Raw genomic sequence first — 18,675 nt, 5'->3', positions numbered from 1 at the left:
CTATCCTTGATGAGTTCCTTCAGTTGATGACGGGATGGGGCACTGCTGGGCCAGAACGCACACCTTTGCCGGGATTCACCCTCGGGAGGGTTGTACCTGTCCCAGTGGCTCCTCTGAGAGCCCCCTTGGGTGAAGGCTGGTGGCCTCTCTGCTCCAGATTGGATCCCGACAGGTGCAGGCATGACCCGAGGGACAGAGCCGGCCCCAGAGGAAGCTGGGGTTGGAGCCCGGTTCCTAGGTCTGGGCTGCCTGCCACCCTTTGGGCCAGGGCTGCACTGGGTGGCTGTTTTCCCAGCCCCAGATTGGGCTGTTGGGTCTGGGTATGGAATATAATATTTGCAGCTGGGCCACTCTAAGCAATCCAGAGCTACTGAGGTGTCTTCCCTACCCAGCTCGGAGGCGCCCCTGCCAGGAGGATCTGCGGAAGGGAGAGGGAGCCCGGGCTCCCACCCCAGGCCGCGGAAGGCGGGTCCAGGCCAGGCCCTGCCCCCCTACCCCAGGCCTCCGCCCCTACCCTTCCAGCGCAGCGGGCTGGCGCCCAGGTAGCTCAGGAGCCCAAACCTGTCCGGCCGGTTTTGAGAGCCGCGGGGACACAGGCTGGTGAAGGATGCACGGCCTGCCCCGCGCTCTGTCCGCACGCCCGGCCGCCTGAGCCCTGTCCTGCCTGCCCCGCAGCCCCCCGGACGACCCCATGACGCGCGCGCCCGGTCTCCTGGCGACCCTGCTGGGGCTGGGGCTGGGGCTGGGGTTGGGGCTGAGCCCGCCGGGGGCGGGGGCCGCGGACTGCGGGTCCCTCAGCAGCGCACAGCGCCTGGCGTTCGCCCCGGCGGCCAGGGTCCACTGGCTGGCCCCTCGCGTCCGCCCGCCGGGGGCCCTGAACCCCCTGTACGGCACGGTGCGCCGCTTCCTGTCCGTGGTGCAGCTCAACCCTTTCCCCGCCGGTGAGTGCGCCCCTCCCTCGGGTGGGTCTCCCAGCTAGTGGGTCCCCACTCCACGGCGGGGCTGCCTGCCCTGTCAGCAGGCACCCGGAGCGCAGGGTCCCTGGCCTTCCCCAACCCCCGGCGTCCTTCCCAGAAGACCCCGGGGCCCAGGGGCATCCCATGGAGACCTTCCTGCGTGACCTTGGGCAAGCCCTTTTCCCTCTCTGAGCCTCAGTTTGTCTGCCCTCAAGTGGAAAAACTTGCATTAGAAGTTCTCACAGACCTGGCTGAGATTTTCCCTGGGTCTGGTGGTGCTGAGGGGTGGGAGGGCCAGGAGGTGTTACAGCCCTGTCCCTCCCAGCCTGTCCCCTGCCTCTTGAGGGAAAGGACCACTAGGCCCTCTGCTTTTCACCAGACTGGCAGCTTCTCCACTGCTTAGCTGTGGGGTCCCGGAGGAGGGGTCCACCCTGCCTCCCCTCAGCCACTCCCTCCCCTGGCAGCACTGAGGCCTGGGCGGGATGGCCCAGGGCTTCTCCTAGAGTGTCATGGTGGTGGGAGGAGCCCTTCCAGAGGCACCTCTCCCTGGCAGTGGGCGTGGGCACAGGGGTGGGCAGGGGCTGTCCTCAAAAACCCCCTCCCCAGCTTGACTCTTTCCTTAGAGTTGGTAAAGACCTTGCTGAATGAGCCAGCCTCCGTGAAGGTGGATGAGGTGAGCCCTGGGGGCGGGGCCGGGGGAGGGGAGTTCAGGGGTGAGTATGAGGGGTTTCCTCAGCTCAGCCCATGTTGCTGGGTGTCCCCCAGGGTGGGATCCCAGGCATCTCTTTCCCCTTCCTTTAGCACTGCACTTGGCAGACCTAATTTCAAACCACAGCTCTCTGCAATTAACGGGCCCTGGGTTTTTCATGGAACAAACACGGATTTGGGTTTCCTGGTTTAGAGCTGGTAAATCACAAGGACACCGTGCACCTTGCATGGGTTCTAGGAGATGTGTGCAAAGTGCCCACTGTGTGTTCATCCCCTCCCCTTCTGGGGATGTTCTGTGGCATCGGGCAAGAGGGGTCAGGACAGCCCCTCATGCCTGCCGCCTGGCCCAGGTGGTGCGGTATGAGGCGGGCTATGTGGTGTGTGCGGTGATCGCCGGCCTCTACCTGCTGGCGGTGCCCATTGCTGGCCTGTGTTTCTGCTGCTGCCGCCGGCGCTGTGGGGGCCGAGTGAAGACGGAGCACAAGGCCACAGCCTGCGAGCGAGGCACCCTCATGGCCTTTCTGCTGCTGACCACCCTCGTGCTACTGTGAGGGGCGCTCGGGCCAGGCGGGAGGTGTGGGCTGAGGCCCAGGGTGCCTGGGGGCATCCAACAAGCCCCTGTGTCCTCCCCCATCCCTGCAGGACTGGTGTGGTCTGTGCCTTTGTCACCAACCAGCACATGCATGAGCAGATGGGCCCGAGTGTGGAGGCTGTGCCTGAGATTCTGCTCAGCCTCCGGGGCCTGGTCTCCGATGTCCCTCGGGTAAGTACTGAGTGACCCCTCGCCCCAGCAAGCCCGCATGAGCACCAGCCCCAGGCAAGACAGAATAGAGTGGGGACCTGCGGATTAGAAAGGGCTCCCCATTCAATGAGCCCCCCTGACTGCCCCCTGCTGGAGAGTGGCTGTAATACATGAATGCACCCTGGGCATCTTCAGGATGACCACACTGCTGTGTGGTGCATCCCTGGAGAGAGCTGGGGAAGGGACGAGAGTTGGGGGGGATGTCAGGTGACAAGGGGAGAGTGGTCTCATGACCCTGTGTTTGCCTAGGAGCTGCAGGCCGTGGCACAGCAGTTCTCCCTTCCCCAGAAGCAAGTCTTGGAGGAACTGGATGGTGAGGGATACAGCCGGCTGACAGATGGGCCAGCCCGTGGATCCCCCTGCTATGGCCTGTCTTGGGGGGGCCCTCTCATCCCCTCATCCTGGGCTCCACCTGGCCACACCCTCGAAGAGGCAGGGATGGGGCCCAGTTAAGGAGCACAGTCATCGCTGTGCTGCCAGACCGAGAAGCCAGCGACTCTGCAGAGCCCAGTGTGGGGCCTGGGGAGGCTGGACTGATGGGTGAAGAGGGTTTCTAGGCTCCTGGGAGCCAGCCCTGCAGACCATGCTGTGCTCTCCAGGGGTCGCCATGAACATTGGGAGCACTATCCACACCCAGCTCAAGAGCACTGTGTATGAAATGCTGGCCTCAGTGAGCAGCCTGGGCCAGGGTGAGTGGGACCAGAGGCGGGGGTGGGGGTGGCATCGCTTGAGGGCAGGCCCCACCTTCACCCAGGCCAGGATCCCATTTGCCTCCACAGCAGGCCCCTCCCGTGACTTCCTCATGGCTTTATCTAGGATCCTTAACCTGGCTTCCCGTGCCCCTAGGGCCGTCTCCCTTCTAACCACAGAGGTTCCTGACCCAGCTCCTTGGGGATGGGGAAAGGGGAAGGGGTTCTATCTCCCACAGGGCCTTCTGAGGTGGTGGGGTCCAGAAGGGGGTCCCTCAGCCCTGCAGGTCTCTGTGGATCACCTCCAAGCCCTGAACAGCACGTTGGTGGAGCTGCGGAAGGGACAGCAGGGCCTGGAGCCCTCCGTCCAGGAACGCCGCAAGCGCCTCCTCGCCCTGCTGGAGGAGCCCAGCTGCCAGGGCTGCACCGAGGCCCAGAACCGAGCCCGTGCCCTGGAGCTGGGAGCTGACTTCCACCAGGTGAGGGCCTCCTGAACGGAAGGGAGCTGCTCTGCCTGCTACCCTGGGAATCCCTGGGTGTTTCCTGAGGCAGACTCTGGATCCCCTTCCTCGGGCAGCTCCTCCCCTCCCCACACAGCAAGGGTTCATGATTTGGTTATCCCGGCAGTGGGGCGAGAGAGTTTTCCTGGGCCATGTGCTGTGCTGCAGGCTTCCTGTATTTTAAGCTCCCTGAGTTCTCCTTGCCCCCTAGTGAGATGGTCCCCGTTTTGCATGTGAGGACATTGAGGGTTCCTTTCATCCTCCCTCTGGATTCCCCCTTAGGCATCTCCATGGACTTTGTCATACCACCCCCTCTCCCCATTTCAGGTGTCCCCTGTGGACGATGTCCTGCATCGGCTGAAGGGCGTCCCAGAGGCCAACTTCTCCAGCATGGTCCAGGAGGTGAGTGCCTGTCCATTCTACCCGACTTCCCCATCACCTAGTAGCTCACAATTGAGGGGGCCTCATTTTCCCCCTTTGGGGATGGGAACTCAGTTGAACCTAAGACTTGGGTCAAACCAGGGCCTTCCCTACCACAGGGCTCCCTGGGCTAGGGGCTCATGATGAGGGTTCTTGAGTGTGTGCAGTCTGGTGTGGGAGGTAGCCCCAGAAGCCAGAAGGAAGAGCTGGGCTCCTCGAGATGGTGGGGACTGGGGTGGCCAGGGAGCAAGGATGCGAGCAGAGCCCTGGAGGTGCAGCCTCGGTGCAGATGGGCTGTGGGGGAGGGTGCGGCATGAGTCAGCACCTGTGACCCGGGGCCTGGAAAATGCCAGAGTTGGGGAAATGGTGAGTCACCTGTGCTGGGTGGCTGCAGCTAAAGGTCTGGGAGGAAGGGATTAGGGGAGCTGAGGAGGGAGGGGTAGGTTGGAGCCGGACTTTAGGGAGCGAGGCCTGGCATCATGTGCAGGATGGGTGAAGGAGAAGACAATAGCGGGGAGAGACAGGAGGGGTCCCCCAGGAGCAGTGTTTTGGGGAGCTGAGTCAGGCAGGGCTGAGGAAACAGAGAAGAAGCCATCTACCAAGAGAACAAAGGGCCTGTTTCCTGATTTCCTGAGCTGAGTGCTGAAAGGGATTCCCTCTCCCGGGCCTGGTGCTGTCAGGGGTCCCTCAAGCTGGGACTGTGGGTGGACAGCAGGAGGCACAGCCACCTTTTGTCCCGGCAGGAGAACAGCACATTCAATGCCCTCCCGCTCCTGGCGGCCTTGCAGATGGCCGATGTGGTCAAAGGTGAGGACCTGTCCGGGGCCTGCTGCTCCCACCAGAGGGGCCTGTGGAGAGGAGGTGGGGCGGGGTGAGGGGGGCAGGGGTGGAGGGATAAGGCTGTCCTCTATCTGGGCCTGGGCAGAGAGTGGGCCCTCTCTGGGGGTCTCAGATGTTCTTCCGGCCCATCCGTCTCCTCCCTGGGCTCCTGGGTGCCTTCCCCCTCCCATAAGTCTCTGCTGCTTGGGGCAGAGCTGAAGAAGGTGGTGGCCCAGAAGCCTGAAGGGCTGAAGACACTGGCCGAAGAGTTCCCAGGGTGGGAGGCAGCCGCTCACTGGAGCCAGGCATTGGAGGAGGTGGAACAGAGAAGCCGCCCCTACCTGCAGGAAGTGCAGAGATACGAGAAACACAGGTGCCCAGGAACCCATGGGCTTCGGGGTGGGACAGGCAGCCCAGCCTCTCAGCCACACTGGGCCCGATTCCCAGCCCTCATCAACCAACCCCAGGCTATACTGAGCATCTGCCCCCATTTCAGTCAAGACCCCTTACTCCTTGGGTTTCTGTCTCCACCTTGGCTATGGGCCCTTGGGACGTGAGCCTGGGGACCCCACAGGGGCCGTGGGCACCCCCCCCCAGCCACTAGATCCGATGTCACCCTATCCTGGTGCCTCCCTTCTCAGTGACACCCCATCCCCTCTGTGGCAGGTGGATTTGGGGCTATGTGTTGTGCTCCGGAGTCCTGTTTGTGGTGGTCTGTAACCTGTTGGGCCTCAACCTGGGCATCTGGGGGCTGTCTGCCAGGGAGGACCCCAGCCACTCGGAAGCCAAGGGCGAGGCTGGAGCCCGCCTCCTCCTGATGTAAGATGGGCTGGGGGCAGGGTAAGAGTCTCTTCCACTGGGCCAGCCGGACTCCTCTCATGCCCATGGACAGCTTCTAGTGTGACTACAGGAGAACGTCCTGGGAGTCGAGATGCTGAGCTCTACTTCCAGCTCTGGCACCAACTCACTGGGTGACTCTGGGCCAATTACTAACCCGTCTGGGCCCCCACGTCCTCATCTGTGTGAAAGGGTTAGACTAGAGCAGGAGTGGCAGATAAGAAGCACCTCCCCCTTCCATGCCATTGACAATTATCGTAATCAGTGGGCACTCTTTCCCACTGAGCCAGACGTGGCCTCAGAATCCTTCTTAACCCAGCATCTAGATAGCACTTCCAGTAGGAGGCAGCAGCAGAGCTAGACTCTGTTTGCCCTCTCTGCACTAGATGGTGAAGTCTGGGGCTGCCTCATTCAGTTGTGCAGGCTGGCCACTGCATCATGGTGCCTGACCCAAGGGGTGAGTGAAGGCTGAAATCTAGCCCTTGTTCTATTCTCTGAGCCTCAGATCCTGGCTTGGGGCTGTGCCTGTCCCACAGAGAAGCCCTACAGATCAGCTGCACTGGTCCCATTCAGCCCCCTAAGTTGTGGCCCCTACTGTGCCAGGTGACTCTGTTGAGGGCTGAGCTCTGGAGCCGGTCACCTGCCTGTGCCCGAGGTTCAGAGGCCGGCCATCCTTTCTCGTCGAGCAAAGCAGCTAGGCTTCCAGGGCCAGCCAGGGTGTCAGTGAGAGGTGGGAGTGGGGGGCAGGGGAGGGGGACAACCAGCAGTTCTGTCTTCTCCCCTCTGGCCCCAGGAAGCGGAGTCCTCAAAGGGCTCTGTCCTGGGGCCAACAGACCCCAGGCCACCCCTGCCATGTGGTGGGACAGAGGGTGTGTGGTCGAGGGTAGCCGGCCTCCTCTTTCCCACCTCAGCCCCATCCCTCTGCCTTCCCCAGAGGTGTGGGTTTCAGCTTCCTCATCGCTGCTCCCCTCATCCTCCTTGTCTTTGCCACCTTCCTGGTGGGTGGCAACTTGCAGACGCTGGTGTGTCAGAGCTGGGAGAGCAAGGAGCTCTACAAGGTGACCCTGCCTGTCCTGTTCTGGGGCCCTGAGGGAGGTGGAGGGGACTGGGCTCTAGGGAAGCTGGGGTGGCCTTGCCCTCAGCCTGCTCAGGGCCCTTTTCTCTTTGCCTCGTTTCCAGTTTGCAGACACCCCAGGGAACTTGCCCCCGTCCATGAACTTGTCTCAGCTTCTTGGCCTGAAGAAGAACATCAGTATCCTCATGGCCTATCAGTGAGTGGGAAGCCTTGGCTGGGGACAGGGTGTGGGAAGGAGCTGAGGTAGGGGATGTCAGTCCCCTCCCTGCTGTCCTTTTTTCGGTGTCCGTTATTTCTCCCCAGTCAGTGCAAGGAAGGGGCCGCGCTCTGGAGCGTCCTGCAGCTCAATGACTCCTATGACCTGGAGAAACACCTGAATATCAGCCAGGTGAGGGAACCTTCTAGAAGGCTGTGGGGATCCCTCCTGCAGAATCCTCCCTCCTCTGGCCTTGCCTCCTTGGTGGGATGATCTTACTGAACCTGAGAAGTCTGCAAGTCTGCAAGACTGTTGGAGACACCTTGGGGCAGAGGCCCCAGGGCTGAGCTCAGGGCCTGGCCCAGGGCAAGAGCCCAGGATGGTTTCTAGGGTGTGTGGGAAGGTGGGTGAGTGCCTGGAGGCACAGCTCCAAGCGCTGCTCCAGAAAGAACTGAACACACCTGAGGTTGTAGCAGGAAGGGCTGGTGACAGTGAGTGATGGGGCTGAGGTGTGCGTGTCCTGACTGAGGACAGGCATTGGTTAGGATGCTGCTGTGGTAGTAGGGTAGTTGGGGCTGAGGGGGTGACAGTGAAAACGATGGTGATCGAGTTATGAGTCCCTAGGGGAGGTCTCACCAGAGGCCCTCCGCTGAGCTCCCACAGCCATAAACGTGGGCCAGGGAAAGCTATTTTATAGTGGTGGCCTGGGAAAGTCTGCATGCTGTCTGCTAGCCAGATATGTGCGGGCAGAGAGCTAGGTCTTGGTGGGGGTGGGTTGGAGTGGAAGCAGGTGAGAAGCAGAGGCCTCCTGGGAAACTGTCTAGGGCTGGAAATATCCAAGATGGGGGCCCTGGATAACCAGGGGGAGAGCCCTGAGGGCCTGGTGACTCCGACCCCCGGGAGAGCAGCTCTGGGGTCCTGGCTCTGCAACTGGCCATGCCCTCACACTGTCCTCCCCCACCCCCCTCAGTACACTGCCAAGCTGCAGCAGGAGTTGCAGAACCTCAAAGTAGACATGAAGAATCTGGACCTGCTGAGCCCAGCCGCCCGCCGGGACCTGGAAGCCCTGCAGAGCAGTGGGCTCGAGAAAATCCACTATTCCAGCTTCCTTGTTCAGGTCAGCAGGGAGCCCCTCAGGCCAGACCCTGGCAGACAGAGGGGCTCACCGAGGAGCTGGGCTGACAGGCGGTGTCTTGTATCATCACAGCCCTCTACATTCCCTCCACTTTCCTACATGTCCCTAGGGGTTGGAGGGTATCTTCCTGTGGGGGGTTATCTGCACACCGTGTGCCTCCAGCCAGTCCAGGTGCCCTGGTCTGGGCTGGGCAGGAATGAACTAGCTCCCACCCCATAGCACGTGTCGCTGTTCCTGATCCTGAACCCACTGCTGTGGTGAATGCTGGTGGGAAGTGGCCTCTTTATTGGGTTATACCAGAGGGCACCTCATTGTTTTGTTTTGTTTTGTTTTGTTTTGTTTTGTTTTCTATCCTAACAGAAAATTCCTGATATATTTCACAGTTTCAGGTCAAACCCATGGTGACCCCTGTGTCACAATAGACTTAGCTGGTGAGGGGTACTTCTGAATAGACTGGGAATTTGAGGGTTGGGGGAGCCACAGTGCATTCCCTCTTGGCCTCTCCTGTCTGTCTCCAGATCCAGAAGCCCGTGGTGAACACCAACATGGAGATGCTGGCCCAGGAGCTGGAGGAACTGGCCCGGACCCAAGTGAGAAGGGACCAAGGGCCCCACTGGGCAGGCAGGGGTCAGAGAGAAGCCTGGGAGGTGGGAGAGGTTGGGTGGCTTGGACTGGGGAGGGGCATGAAGGCAAAGGCAGGGGATGGGGGGGGTTCCCACCAGGGAGCGCTGAGGCCCTGGGTCCCCTGGACGGGCTTAAGCGTTTTGCAGTATCAGTTCTGACTCAAGCTCTATCTCCAGTGGACTGTGTGGCCAAGGGTCATTCAGCGTCTTCAGGCCTCAGTTTCTTCATCTGTAAAGTGGACATTCCTCTACCTCAGACCAGATGAAGTAACTGTCTAATGTTACAAAGTGGAGCAGGAGTTTCTAAGTGCACACTGCTTAGGAAGCCTGCTGGGACAGGCATGAGGACACTGCTATGGACTAGGTGTCATGATAGTTATCCTGGAGAAGCTTAAATTCCACTAGAAAAAAAATATAACATTTTGCATTTATAAATATTTAGAGCTTAAAATGACTCCACACCAAGCACACATGATGGGTAGAGTGAGGAGTATTTCCTGTTTTAGGAGATGCCACCGCTGTGTGTGTGTGTGGCCACCTCCGTGTGGTGGGTTTAGAGGTACCTAGTAAGCTAGCAGTGGACCTAGAACTCGGGCTTAGTGCCTCCAAACCTGGATTGGGGCCAGGAGCTTAAAGAGACCTCAGTTTTATGCCCCGAGCCCAGCACCTTCCACATCTTCTCAGTATGTCTGACTGAACAGCTGAGTAAAGAATATGTTGGCAGAAGTTGGCGTGTCCCTGGCAGAGTGCCATTCTCATCTCTGTCTCCCCTCAGGACAGTTCCGTGCTGGGACAGCAGCTGCAGCAGGAGGCCCAAGAGCTCAAAAACCTCTATCGGGAGAAGGTCCTCCCCCAGGAGAGCCTCGTGGTAAGTTTGGAGGCGCAGGGAGCCTGGAACCTGGGGAAGAGGAGAGGCGGGGAGGGGTAAAAGAGGAGGGAGGGGCAGGAAGCTTTCTTCTTTATGCATCCCTTCCCTTAACCAGCCCTGCCCTCTCCCCCATAGGCCAAGCTCAACCTCACGGTCAGGGTCCTGGCATCTGAAGCCCCGAATCTCCAGGTGGCTGTTGGGGGATGGGAAGGGTGGGGTGGAGCAGGTGGGCTGCAGAGGGGCCCTGCTGGTTTGGGATCTCATCTACTCCGCCGAGTCCCCATGGAGGTTGATGATAGGGAGTGGGAAGAAATGGGGGGGGGGGATGGATAGATCCTTAAAGACCACCATCTTTGGCCTCTGTGTCTTAGGCCCTAACACCCCCATCCCAAGGTGAGTATGTGTGTGTGAGACGTTGAATTAATGAATGGGTGAGTGAATGCTTGGCTGCTCCCTGACTGAGCAGGCACTGAGTCAAGCCCTCTCCTTCCCCCAGATGGAGACCTCTGGGGTCTTGGACAAGGTCACTTACCTAAAAGGAGAGCTGCCTACCTGGGCCACCAGTATCTTGAGGAATGTGAGTGGGACATGGCACAGGGGCCGGGGGCGGCCGCATAGTCAGAGATGGACTGAGCTGCTAATGCACATGGAGTTTCTGCCCAGGCTTCTTCTCTCCCCTGTCCCCTCACCATGGCTCCCAGGAAAGCCAGCTCAGCCTGTCCTGCTGGTGCTGGGCATGGGTGGTGGTGGCGGCTGGCTCCTGGGACCCCTCCCAGCCATGGGCTCCTCTCTCTCCTGCAGAAAAGTGAGTGTTTCCTGACCCGGGAAGTGGATTATTTCTCCCAGTACATGGCCTGGGTAAGAGAGGAGGTGAGTTGGGGGCCAAGCCCTCCTTGCCTCAAGCAGGCTCCCAGTGCCACCAGCTCTTCACACTGTTGCATCCTTCCTCTGTCCCCTAGAGCCCCTGGGGGTGCCCTAGGCCTTCAGCATTGAACCCAAACTCTGCATCAGTCTTCTGCACTCCTGCTTCCTGGCAGGGCTCTGCTTACTCAACCTCGGCCACAGCCCTTCTCTGGGGCCTGTGAGCTGGGCTGGCCGTGGCTCTCTAGAACCTTGCCCCCATGCCCTTCCTCACGTGGACCCCTGGCCCAGCTCTCCAATCGGCCTGCCTCCTGCAGGCCTGTGCTGGCCATGGCCTCTGTAAGCCATCCAGGACCCACACGGGGCGGGTGTGGTCGTGCTGAGCCCCGAGTGTGCGTGTGTATGGGCACATGTGGGTGGTGCGTGGGTGTGGGCATGCACATCACAAGCGGGGCCTCTCCAGTGAGGGTGTGAACCTAAAGAAAAGTCCTGGGCACACAGTAGGGGCTTAATACAGGCTGGTGAATGGGATGGAAAAAGCAGGAGCAGAGCAATGACCCTGGGTCAGCGTGTCCTCTTCTCTGTGTCCCTGCATCCATGCGTCTGTGCACAGCTGTGAGCAGGCTCCCTGCTGGTTCCCTGGACTTATCTCTGTCCGGTCACCCTCTTCTCTGACTGTGGGGTGTATGCCCGGGCGTCTGAGTGTCTCTCCATGTGCCTGCTTCCTGTTGACACCACAGGTGACTCAGCGAATTGCCACATGCCAGCCTCTCTCTGGAGCCCTGGACAATAGCCGTGTGATCCTGTGTGACATGATGGCCGACCCCTGGGTGAGCGCCTTCAGCTCCTCAGGTCTAATGGATGTGGAGACCCCCAAGACGGCATGAGCAGGGCCTGAGGGGAAGCAGAAGCCCTGCCTCCAGGCCTGCCCACCGGACCTTCCGCTCAGCTCTGAGAACGTGTCCCTGTGCCCCTCACTGAGTCAACAAAAGGCTTCGGGGTGGGAAGAAGTCACTGCCTTGCCACAGCGAGCTGACCACACATCCTCTGTTCTAGAATGCCTTCTGGTTCTGCCTGGCATGGTGCACCTTCTTCCTGATCCCCAGCATCATCTTTGCTGTCAAGACCTCCAAACACTTCCATCCCATTTGGAAACGCCTCAGGTGAGGAGGTGGCCAGGACTGAGGGGGACAGCAGGGGTCCGGGAAGGAGTCCTTCTAGTCGCTGGGTACTGACCCGCTCCCACACCCCCTCCTGAGACTTCCCTTGTAGAGGAGGCCCAGGCCTAGCTTGGAGGAGTCACACACTCTGAGCAACTCTGGGGTCAGAAAGTTCTTTTGTATGTCTGTCCCATAGCCTTCTTGTTGCAACACATCCTGACATGCACAGCTCTTTGGAACTCTTCCTACCCCTGGAGAGTTTCTGCACTGGGAAGATCAGGGCTCTGGGCTTGTCCCTGTGTCGGGGCCGAGGGTCCAGGCCTGGGAGGTCACTGGCTTTCTTTTTGCAACGTTCCAGCTCCACCAGCTCGGAGGAGACTCAGCTCTTCCACATCCCCCGGGTCACCTCCCTGAAGCTGTAGGACCCCAGTGGGTGAGTGTCCCCACCCCCTTCGTTCCTCGGCACCGGGAGTGGAGAGTAGGAAGGGAAGGAAGGGCTTGGGATCTGGGGTCTCTAGGGCCCAAGAGGGCAGGAGCATTCTGGGACTTGGTGGGTCTGGCCTGGTGGTGGATCTGGCCCACCCGGCCTGAGCCCTGCCTTCCCCGCCTTCCCCTCACCCGGCCCGTTCTTTCTCCAGAACAGGGGTATTTGCTTGCTGCTAGGTGATGCCTGGGGCTGCCTGCCTTCCTCCTCCTTTGACTTGCCCTGGACCCGAGGACTTCCGTTGCTCTTGCCTAGAGCCCAGACGGGCATCAGGCCTGGATTAGCCTGCAGCTCCAGTTCCCTGACCCCATGTTGTCTCTTTTCCACCCACTTCTGCTTTTTTCATTCTCAAAAGCACGTTTGACTTTGGTTGAGCTACAAGGGCCGATGGGTTCTTGCAGGTATCGATCCCTTATCCTCCTTGCTGAAACTCATTAGCTCCAGGAGGAGCCTGTTTTCCACCTGTTGGAACCCCTTCCTCAGCCCCGTGGATGAGACAGAGGCCCTGCCCAACCCCATTCTGTCACTATCTGCCCATCACCCCCCACTCCTCCAAGCTCCTGTCCTGTTTCATCCTCTGACCTGCCCACCTGTCCTAGCTTCACTCAGCCACAGCCCTTATGTCCTCCCCACAGGGAAACTATTTTCCCTGCTTTGACCCCTTTCTACCTTATCCGACTACCTGGCTGGTACCCAGGGACTTGTCCTGCCCAACTAAGCCAATCAGATAAAACCACCAAGCAGGCCAGGGGCCACTAGGGCTCTGCCTCATGGCCCTCGAGCCCTCCACTGCCCAGGTACCTGGACCCTCCACAGGCCCTGGCCTGGATTTCTGGCCACCTTGTGGGGTGAGGGAGGCCTGTCTGAAGGCTGAGCCCCTTGCCCGCATCCTGGGTTGGAAATAGTGCTTTGTCCTACAGCTCTTCTCTGAGCACTGGCTCCCTAGGAAGGGACCTGGGACAAAGGCCAGAGTGGGGGTGGTCACCCCTGGTTCCTCGGAAGGTAGCCTCTTTGACAACCCCCACCCAGCTTTCCCGGGAGAGATCTGGTGGCCACAACTGGATTCTGTACTGTGCCCCTTCCTCCTTCTATCCTGTACATGAGGCCTAGTCCATCCTGTGCCCTCTCTGAATGCTGGATGCTGAGTTCCAGAAACAGGGAAAAGGAGGAGGAGAGAGAAGAGATGGACAAAACCTTAGATCCATTAAAGTGTTCTCACTTCCTAAGCCTCGGCCTTGGATCTCTGACATGAGCTTAGGCTAGGGCCCTATATGCAGTTGGTGTTTAATGAGTTTTTTTTGGTGAGGAGAATCCAAGGCTTCCTCTGGCCGTGGACATCCAGGATTAACCCAGCAATCAGCAGATGGGGAGTGGGACCCACTCTGAGAGCAGGCAGGCCTGGCTGCACATTCTGGCTTTAGTGCTTGAAAGCTAGGACACCTTGGACATGTTCTGTGTGTTTCCTAGACCTTAGTCTCTCCATTGGAGAGAATAGTTATGACTGCCTCCTAGGGCTATGAAAAATGTGACATTGCATGGAAAGCCCTTGGCAGGAGCCTGGCACAAAACAAATCCTCAGATGCTGCTATTTTTTTTTTCCTGCCACAACTACTCTGGGCCACAGGCTGGGCTGGGTCTTGGCAGGTACAGAGAGGAGGGAGATGGGTCCCTGTTCAAAGGTGTGAAGCCCTTTAAGATTAGAGTCTGCTGAGTTTCAGGGGGTGTCTATGTTGAATTGCATTTTACAAGCCAGCAACAGATTTGCTACTAGAAATTAGGATGGTGTGTATGCAACCTACTGTCACTGTTCCAAGTACGCTCCAACCAGGCATCCTTGAATGAAGCACAACTGTTTTTTGTTTTTTGTTTTTTGTTTTTGCTTTTCCCAAAGCTTTTTTGTCTTGTTTCTCATCTGTTGCCCTATGCAGGGGAACTGTGGTGCCTGCATGTTAAGAATGAAATTGATGGGATAAAAGTTGAGAAAACAATTATGAAATAATTTCCAGTTCTCCACCTTATCCTTTCTCTATGTGAACATACCACACATGGTTACTTTAAAATTTAATGACCTCCTAATATGGAACCTCTTTGAGTCTATTTCTTGTGTCTGTTGTTTATCTTGGTTTTTGTTGGTTTTGCCTTGTCTCCTCACGTACTTGGTGTGATTTTTGATTGAATGCCACATATTCCATCTGAAAACCTGTAGAAATAATCTGAGGCTTGGGATGAAGGTATCTACCATCTCGAGGGTTATGTTTACATCTGGTGGATGGCTTGGGATCCAGCAAACTGGGATTGTTTTTTTGTTTTTTGTTTTTTGTTTTTTTTTTAAGATTTTATTTATTTATTTGACAGACAGAGATCACAAGTAGGAAGAGAGGCAGGCAGAGGGAGAGAGGGAAGCAGGCTTCCTGCTGAGCAGAGAGCCCAATGCCGGGCTCGACCCCAGTACCCTGGGATCATGACCTGAGGTGAAGGCAGGGGCTTTAACCCACTGAGCCACCCAGGTGCCCCAAACTGGGATTGTTTTAATCTAGTTTCAGGACTGAGATGATCGGCAGTCCCTTGCAATGCTGGTCTGTTTTCAGTTCATTTGTATTCTGGGGGTGAATTCCTCTGCTGTCCCAACCCAAAGCATGAAAGATGCCCCTCCTCTTGGTGGGCCCCATTTTTACCTCTAACAGCTCTCTGCTCAGCACCTTTGTAATGTCTTCTGGCATCAGCGGACCTCCCAGGGAGAAAATAGCCCCAAATATCACGCACATATCCCTGAGTTTCCTTCTTTTCCCAGATCTTGGCCCTTTGATTCCTTACTCCCTGTTTACTCTCTGATACCTCCAATCAAACTTAAAAATATATATTTTGAGTAGCTTTTAAGTTGTCCTTAGTTGGGAATTTAGGTCAAATTACCTAGTTCACTGTGATCAGAAGTAGCTGTTCTGCAAAATTAACTGATTCCACCCCTCCACCCACCCATGACTTGGGTGGGAAAGGCTGTCATTGAATCTAAGATCCAAGACCTTCACCCAGCCAAAGGAACACTGACTGTTGAAAGGAGCTTGGTTTGGAGAGTATCACTGTAGGCCCTGGTATCTGGGGATGGGGGTGGCATTCCGCAGGTGGGAGAGGGAGAAAAATAGCCACAGAGAAAAATATATTACATATTTTCCCAGTTTTAAAATGCTGGAATCCTAAAATGCTCATCTTATTTAATGTGTGAAACAAAGCCCCTTTGTGGTCACATTCTCATTTGTTCTCATGACATTCCCTGAAGGCGGTGGGGTTTTTCATGCTTGTTTGACTCTTGAGCAAATGAAGCTTTTGGGGGTAGAGTCAAGGTCTCCCAAACTGAAGCCCAGCCAGGCTTTGGATTCAGGTCCCCCAGTCCTAGTGACTCTGAAGGTTTCCTTCTGGGCACGCTGCCAGTTTCCATTCCCCAGGGCTGTGTGGGAGGGCGGCCCTGTCTCCAAGGAGATTTGATCCAAGTGTCCTTGTTGTCCCTGTGGCAGCAGGGATGACAGATTGAAGGCCCTGGGACATGCCAGATGCTCCAGCCTGGCCATCCCGAGCAAAGGCCCCGTGGGCCATGATTGCCAGATTCTGCCAAAGAAACGCCACATGGGCTGGGCTGTCTGAGGTCCCAGGTGGGTGGCCAGGGCAGTTCCAGCTGGCTTCAGTGTGCAGAGGAAGGGCTGCATGGGAAGGGGCCCACTCAGGCCACCCGAGGGGACAAAGACAGTTAACATTTGTTAGTTCTGGGAATGAACCAGGAAGTATGCTAAGCACTTCCCATGAATTGTCTCAGATGCAAGCACTGTTCCCCTATCTATAGTTGAGAAAACTAAGGCCCAGAGACCGGATACGAGCTGAGTAGAAGGGGAGCTGAGTAGAAGGGGCACAGTGTACCCAGAACCATTAACGGATGATGGTTGCATTTCCGGTGGTATCTCTGGGGTCAGCCTGTGTTCCAGCTCTGGGTGTCATGGACAGTGTCCCTCTTTTCCAGCCTCCTAGAGTCAGGATCTCCACTTTGCTCTCCCAGTGCCCTATCTCCCCAGGCCTAAACCCCGGGGTTTGAACTGGGAGTTGTGGCCAGCCTGGTTCACATCCCCCCATGTCCTGTTGGATCGAAGCCTCTTCCCCAAGCGCCCCCAGTCCTTCCTTGCCCTTCCTGGATGGGCCAATCCTGGAACAGTGAGCACTCCCCCATCTTACAAATGCTGCCCAGATACTGCAGCACCCCGGGGAAGGAAGGGGGGCCGTGTGCTGAGAGCTGACCTCTGCCCACGAGTGATGCAGGATTTAGGTGGCTTGAACCCTTACCACACTGAGGATACCCTAGAGGCAGGTGTTGAAGTTAGAGGAGGGAGATTCTGAGGTGAGCAGAACCCAAGGGGAGAGCTAGGACGCCCACCCTTGCAGCCCTGAAGGAAAGAGGCTTCAGAGAGCTTCATGGTGTCCCCTGCAGTTTGAGAAATGGGGTGGACTCATGTCTCACCTCTACCTGCACACTCGAGAGAGAGTGCACACTTGAGAGGTTGGCTGCTGTGTGGCAGAGCCAAGGAAGGGGCTGCTAGCCCACGCGAGGGAGCGTGTGAGGGGATCAGGTGGGCTCTCAGGCTGGGTCCCAGGATGCTGCCTGAGCATGAACAGACCCACAGTGACAGAGGCTGGAGCTGCCACAGGGAGTCCAGGCTCCTTGGTGCCCTGAGGCCCCTGTGAAACAGCCCAGTAAGAGGGGGTGGCCAGGCAGGTCCTGGAGACCTGTGGAGGGGCCTGTGGGAGCGAGAGGTGTAGCTTGAAGCCTCCCACACCAGAGCGAAGGTGCAGGGCAGCTCCGGTCCAGGGGTCCTACAGGCTGCACCCCACCAGGGACCCTGTGTTCAAGGTGAAGGAATGAGAACTGTCGTGTGCCCTCACCAAGCAGCTCCCCAGGCCTGTCCGGTGTCTATCCCTCCACCTGAGGGCGGACAGAAGAGATTCAAGCATCAGTAGGTGACACAAAATGATAGTGACTTTCCAATCCCATAGCTGTGCTGCCCCAGCACCATGGTGACATCCCCGAGGGCTGTGGCAAGCAGAGGAAGGCTGTTTGGGGCCCACAGGTTTCTTGAGCTCTTGTGAGAAGGGGACCCCACATGACCTCTCCACCCAGAGGGGACTCCCTCACAGGCAGAGGCTTTTGGGGCAAGGACCCAAACCCGGAAATCGTATTGAGGATCTCTCTCTCTCTCTCCCCGCCCCCAGCTCCAGGCCCTGCACCACTTGGACAGGGGTAAGCAGAGCTAGGGCCCCAAAAAAAGACCCAGGAAAAAGAGACTGGGGGCTCCATGGAGCCAGGTTTGGAGTACCTGAGGATGAGGAATTTGAACTTGGGCCTGGAGTGGAGAGGATAGTGAGCAACAATGGCGGAAGGTCCAGAAGACCCAAGACTCGTGAGTGGGGGTGGCGTGCGCCCCTCACCAAGGAGGGATGAGAGGACAGCCCCCAGGCAGCTGAATGTGCTCACCACTGCCTCCTCTCAGATGTTGTTCATACAAGGAAACAGCCTTCTTTCAGGCTTGAAAGGATCCCTTCCTCTCTCCCTTCCAAACTCCCCCATCCTGGGGCTCTCCCTCCTGTCCCCCAGTGTGAGGAAAACCGCAGCTGAAACCCATCAGGCTGAAGCGTGTGTAGCCCACAAGGTGAGGTTCTTTTGCAGCCTTTCCTAACTTTTTTGGGTCTGATACACTGCCAAAGAGTATCTGGAAACTCCCAGACTCCCTATCGGGGAAAGTTTGCTGTTGCCCACAGGCCCACACCACTGTCAGGGCCTCTCAGCCCCACTGAGGTCCATGTGAGGAGTCCTGCTCCTGGCCTCCTCTCCCTCCCCTCCCTCCTGCCCTTCCTCCTTCCTGAATCCCCCAAGGGCCCAGTAAGAGGGCCAGACTGGGAGTGACTGGAGCTCTGGAAAAGCCCTGAGGGTATGGGGTCTAGAAGGAGGCAGGAAGGAGTCTGTAGTGGGGCAAGGATCACAGCAGGGGAATACATACTCCAAAGGAGGGTCATATGAGGGACATCTCATTGGTGGCACCTGTGGTGGCAGGTCCCCAAGGCCCATGGGACATGGGGCCTGGCAGGGAAGGGCAGCTGTCCCATTTTGTCACAGCTCAAAGCTCCTCCCCTTGGAAGAAAGCATCCTGAGTACTGCAAATTCAGGGGGTGTCCCAAGTAGCAAGGGGGCGATTCTGCAGAGGGTGGCGCTGGTCTGGGGAGTCGCTTCTTTGGGATGCAGCCTCCTCACACCACACCCAGAGTCAGGCAATCCTGGAGGTGTGGTGGGCGTTTCCTAGCTGAAGTACTGAAAGTGTGAGGTAGGGTGGGATCTTATCCACATGGTCCCTACGGGATTAAAGGGCCAGGCTTTACTTTCGTTACTTTCTGGACCATGAGGCTGGGCAAATCCTTTAACCTTTTTGGGTTTCACTTTCATCATCTGCAAAGTGAGATCATGACCCTTTCCTCCCAGGGCTGCTGTGAAGACAGAATGCTCAGTAAGTCCC

The 18,675-nt window shown here is 57.8% G+C and overlaps 1 protein-coding gene across 2 annotated transcripts; it reads left to right on the top strand.

Moving 5' to 3' along the window:
- Window positions 1-311: 311 nt before the first annotated feature.
- Window positions 312-14,208, top strand: PROM2 (prominin 2). 2 transcript variants are annotated; one of them, XM_047746157.1, is made up of 24 exons: window positions 312-941; window positions 1,580-1,629; window positions 2,015-2,211; window positions 2,307-2,427; window positions 2,716-2,779; window positions 3,066-3,155; window positions 3,435-3,634; window positions 3,983-4,057; window positions 4,819-4,882; window positions 5,108-5,267; window positions 5,561-5,713; window positions 6,666-6,789; window positions 6,911-7,002; window positions 7,110-7,194; window positions 7,973-8,119; window positions 8,656-8,727; window positions 9,536-9,628; window positions 9,764-9,817; window positions 10,125-10,205; window positions 10,430-10,498; window positions 11,230-11,319; window positions 11,546-11,652; window positions 12,008-12,082; window positions 12,293-14,208. In XM_047746157.1, the coding sequence occupies exons 1-23, from the start codon at window positions 692-694 to the stop codon at window positions 12,069-12,071; spliced, it is 2,502 nt and encodes an 833-aa protein (XP_047602113.1). In that variant the 5' UTR covers window positions 312-691; the 3' UTR covers window positions 12,072-12,082; window positions 12,293-14,208. The 2 variants fall into 2 exon arrangements, with proteins under 2 accessions (XP_047602113.1, XP_047602112.1); XM_047746156.1 differs by having other exon boundaries at window positions 313-941; window positions 12,288-14,208.
- The last annotated feature ends 4,467 nt before the right edge of the window (window positions 14,209-18,675 follow it).

The sequence above is a fragment of the Lutra lutra genome, chromosome 9 (assembly GCF_902655055.1).
Source record: "Lutra lutra chromosome 9, mLutLut1.2, whole genome shotgun sequence".
Classification (NCBI taxonomy): domain Eukaryota; kingdom Metazoa; phylum Chordata; class Mammalia; order Carnivora; family Mustelidae; genus Lutra; species Lutra lutra.
This window is presented reverse-complemented; position numbering and strand designations above follow the sequence as displayed.

Excerpts from the sequence above, each read along its gene's own strand:
- PROM2 (XM_047746157.1), top strand. The coding sequence starts at position 692 with ATGACGCGCGCGCCCGGTCTCCTGGCGACCCTGCTGGGGCTGGGGCTG. Across the intron at positions 942-1,579 it reads GCTCAACCCTTTCCCCGCCG|AGTTGGTAAAGACCTTGCTG; the intron begins GTGAGTGCGCCC and ends CTCTTTCCTTAG. Across the intron at positions 3,156-3,434 it reads AGTGAGCAGCCTGGGCCAGG|CCCTGCAGGTCTCTGTGGAT; the intron begins GTGAGTGGGACC and ends GGGGTCCCTCAG.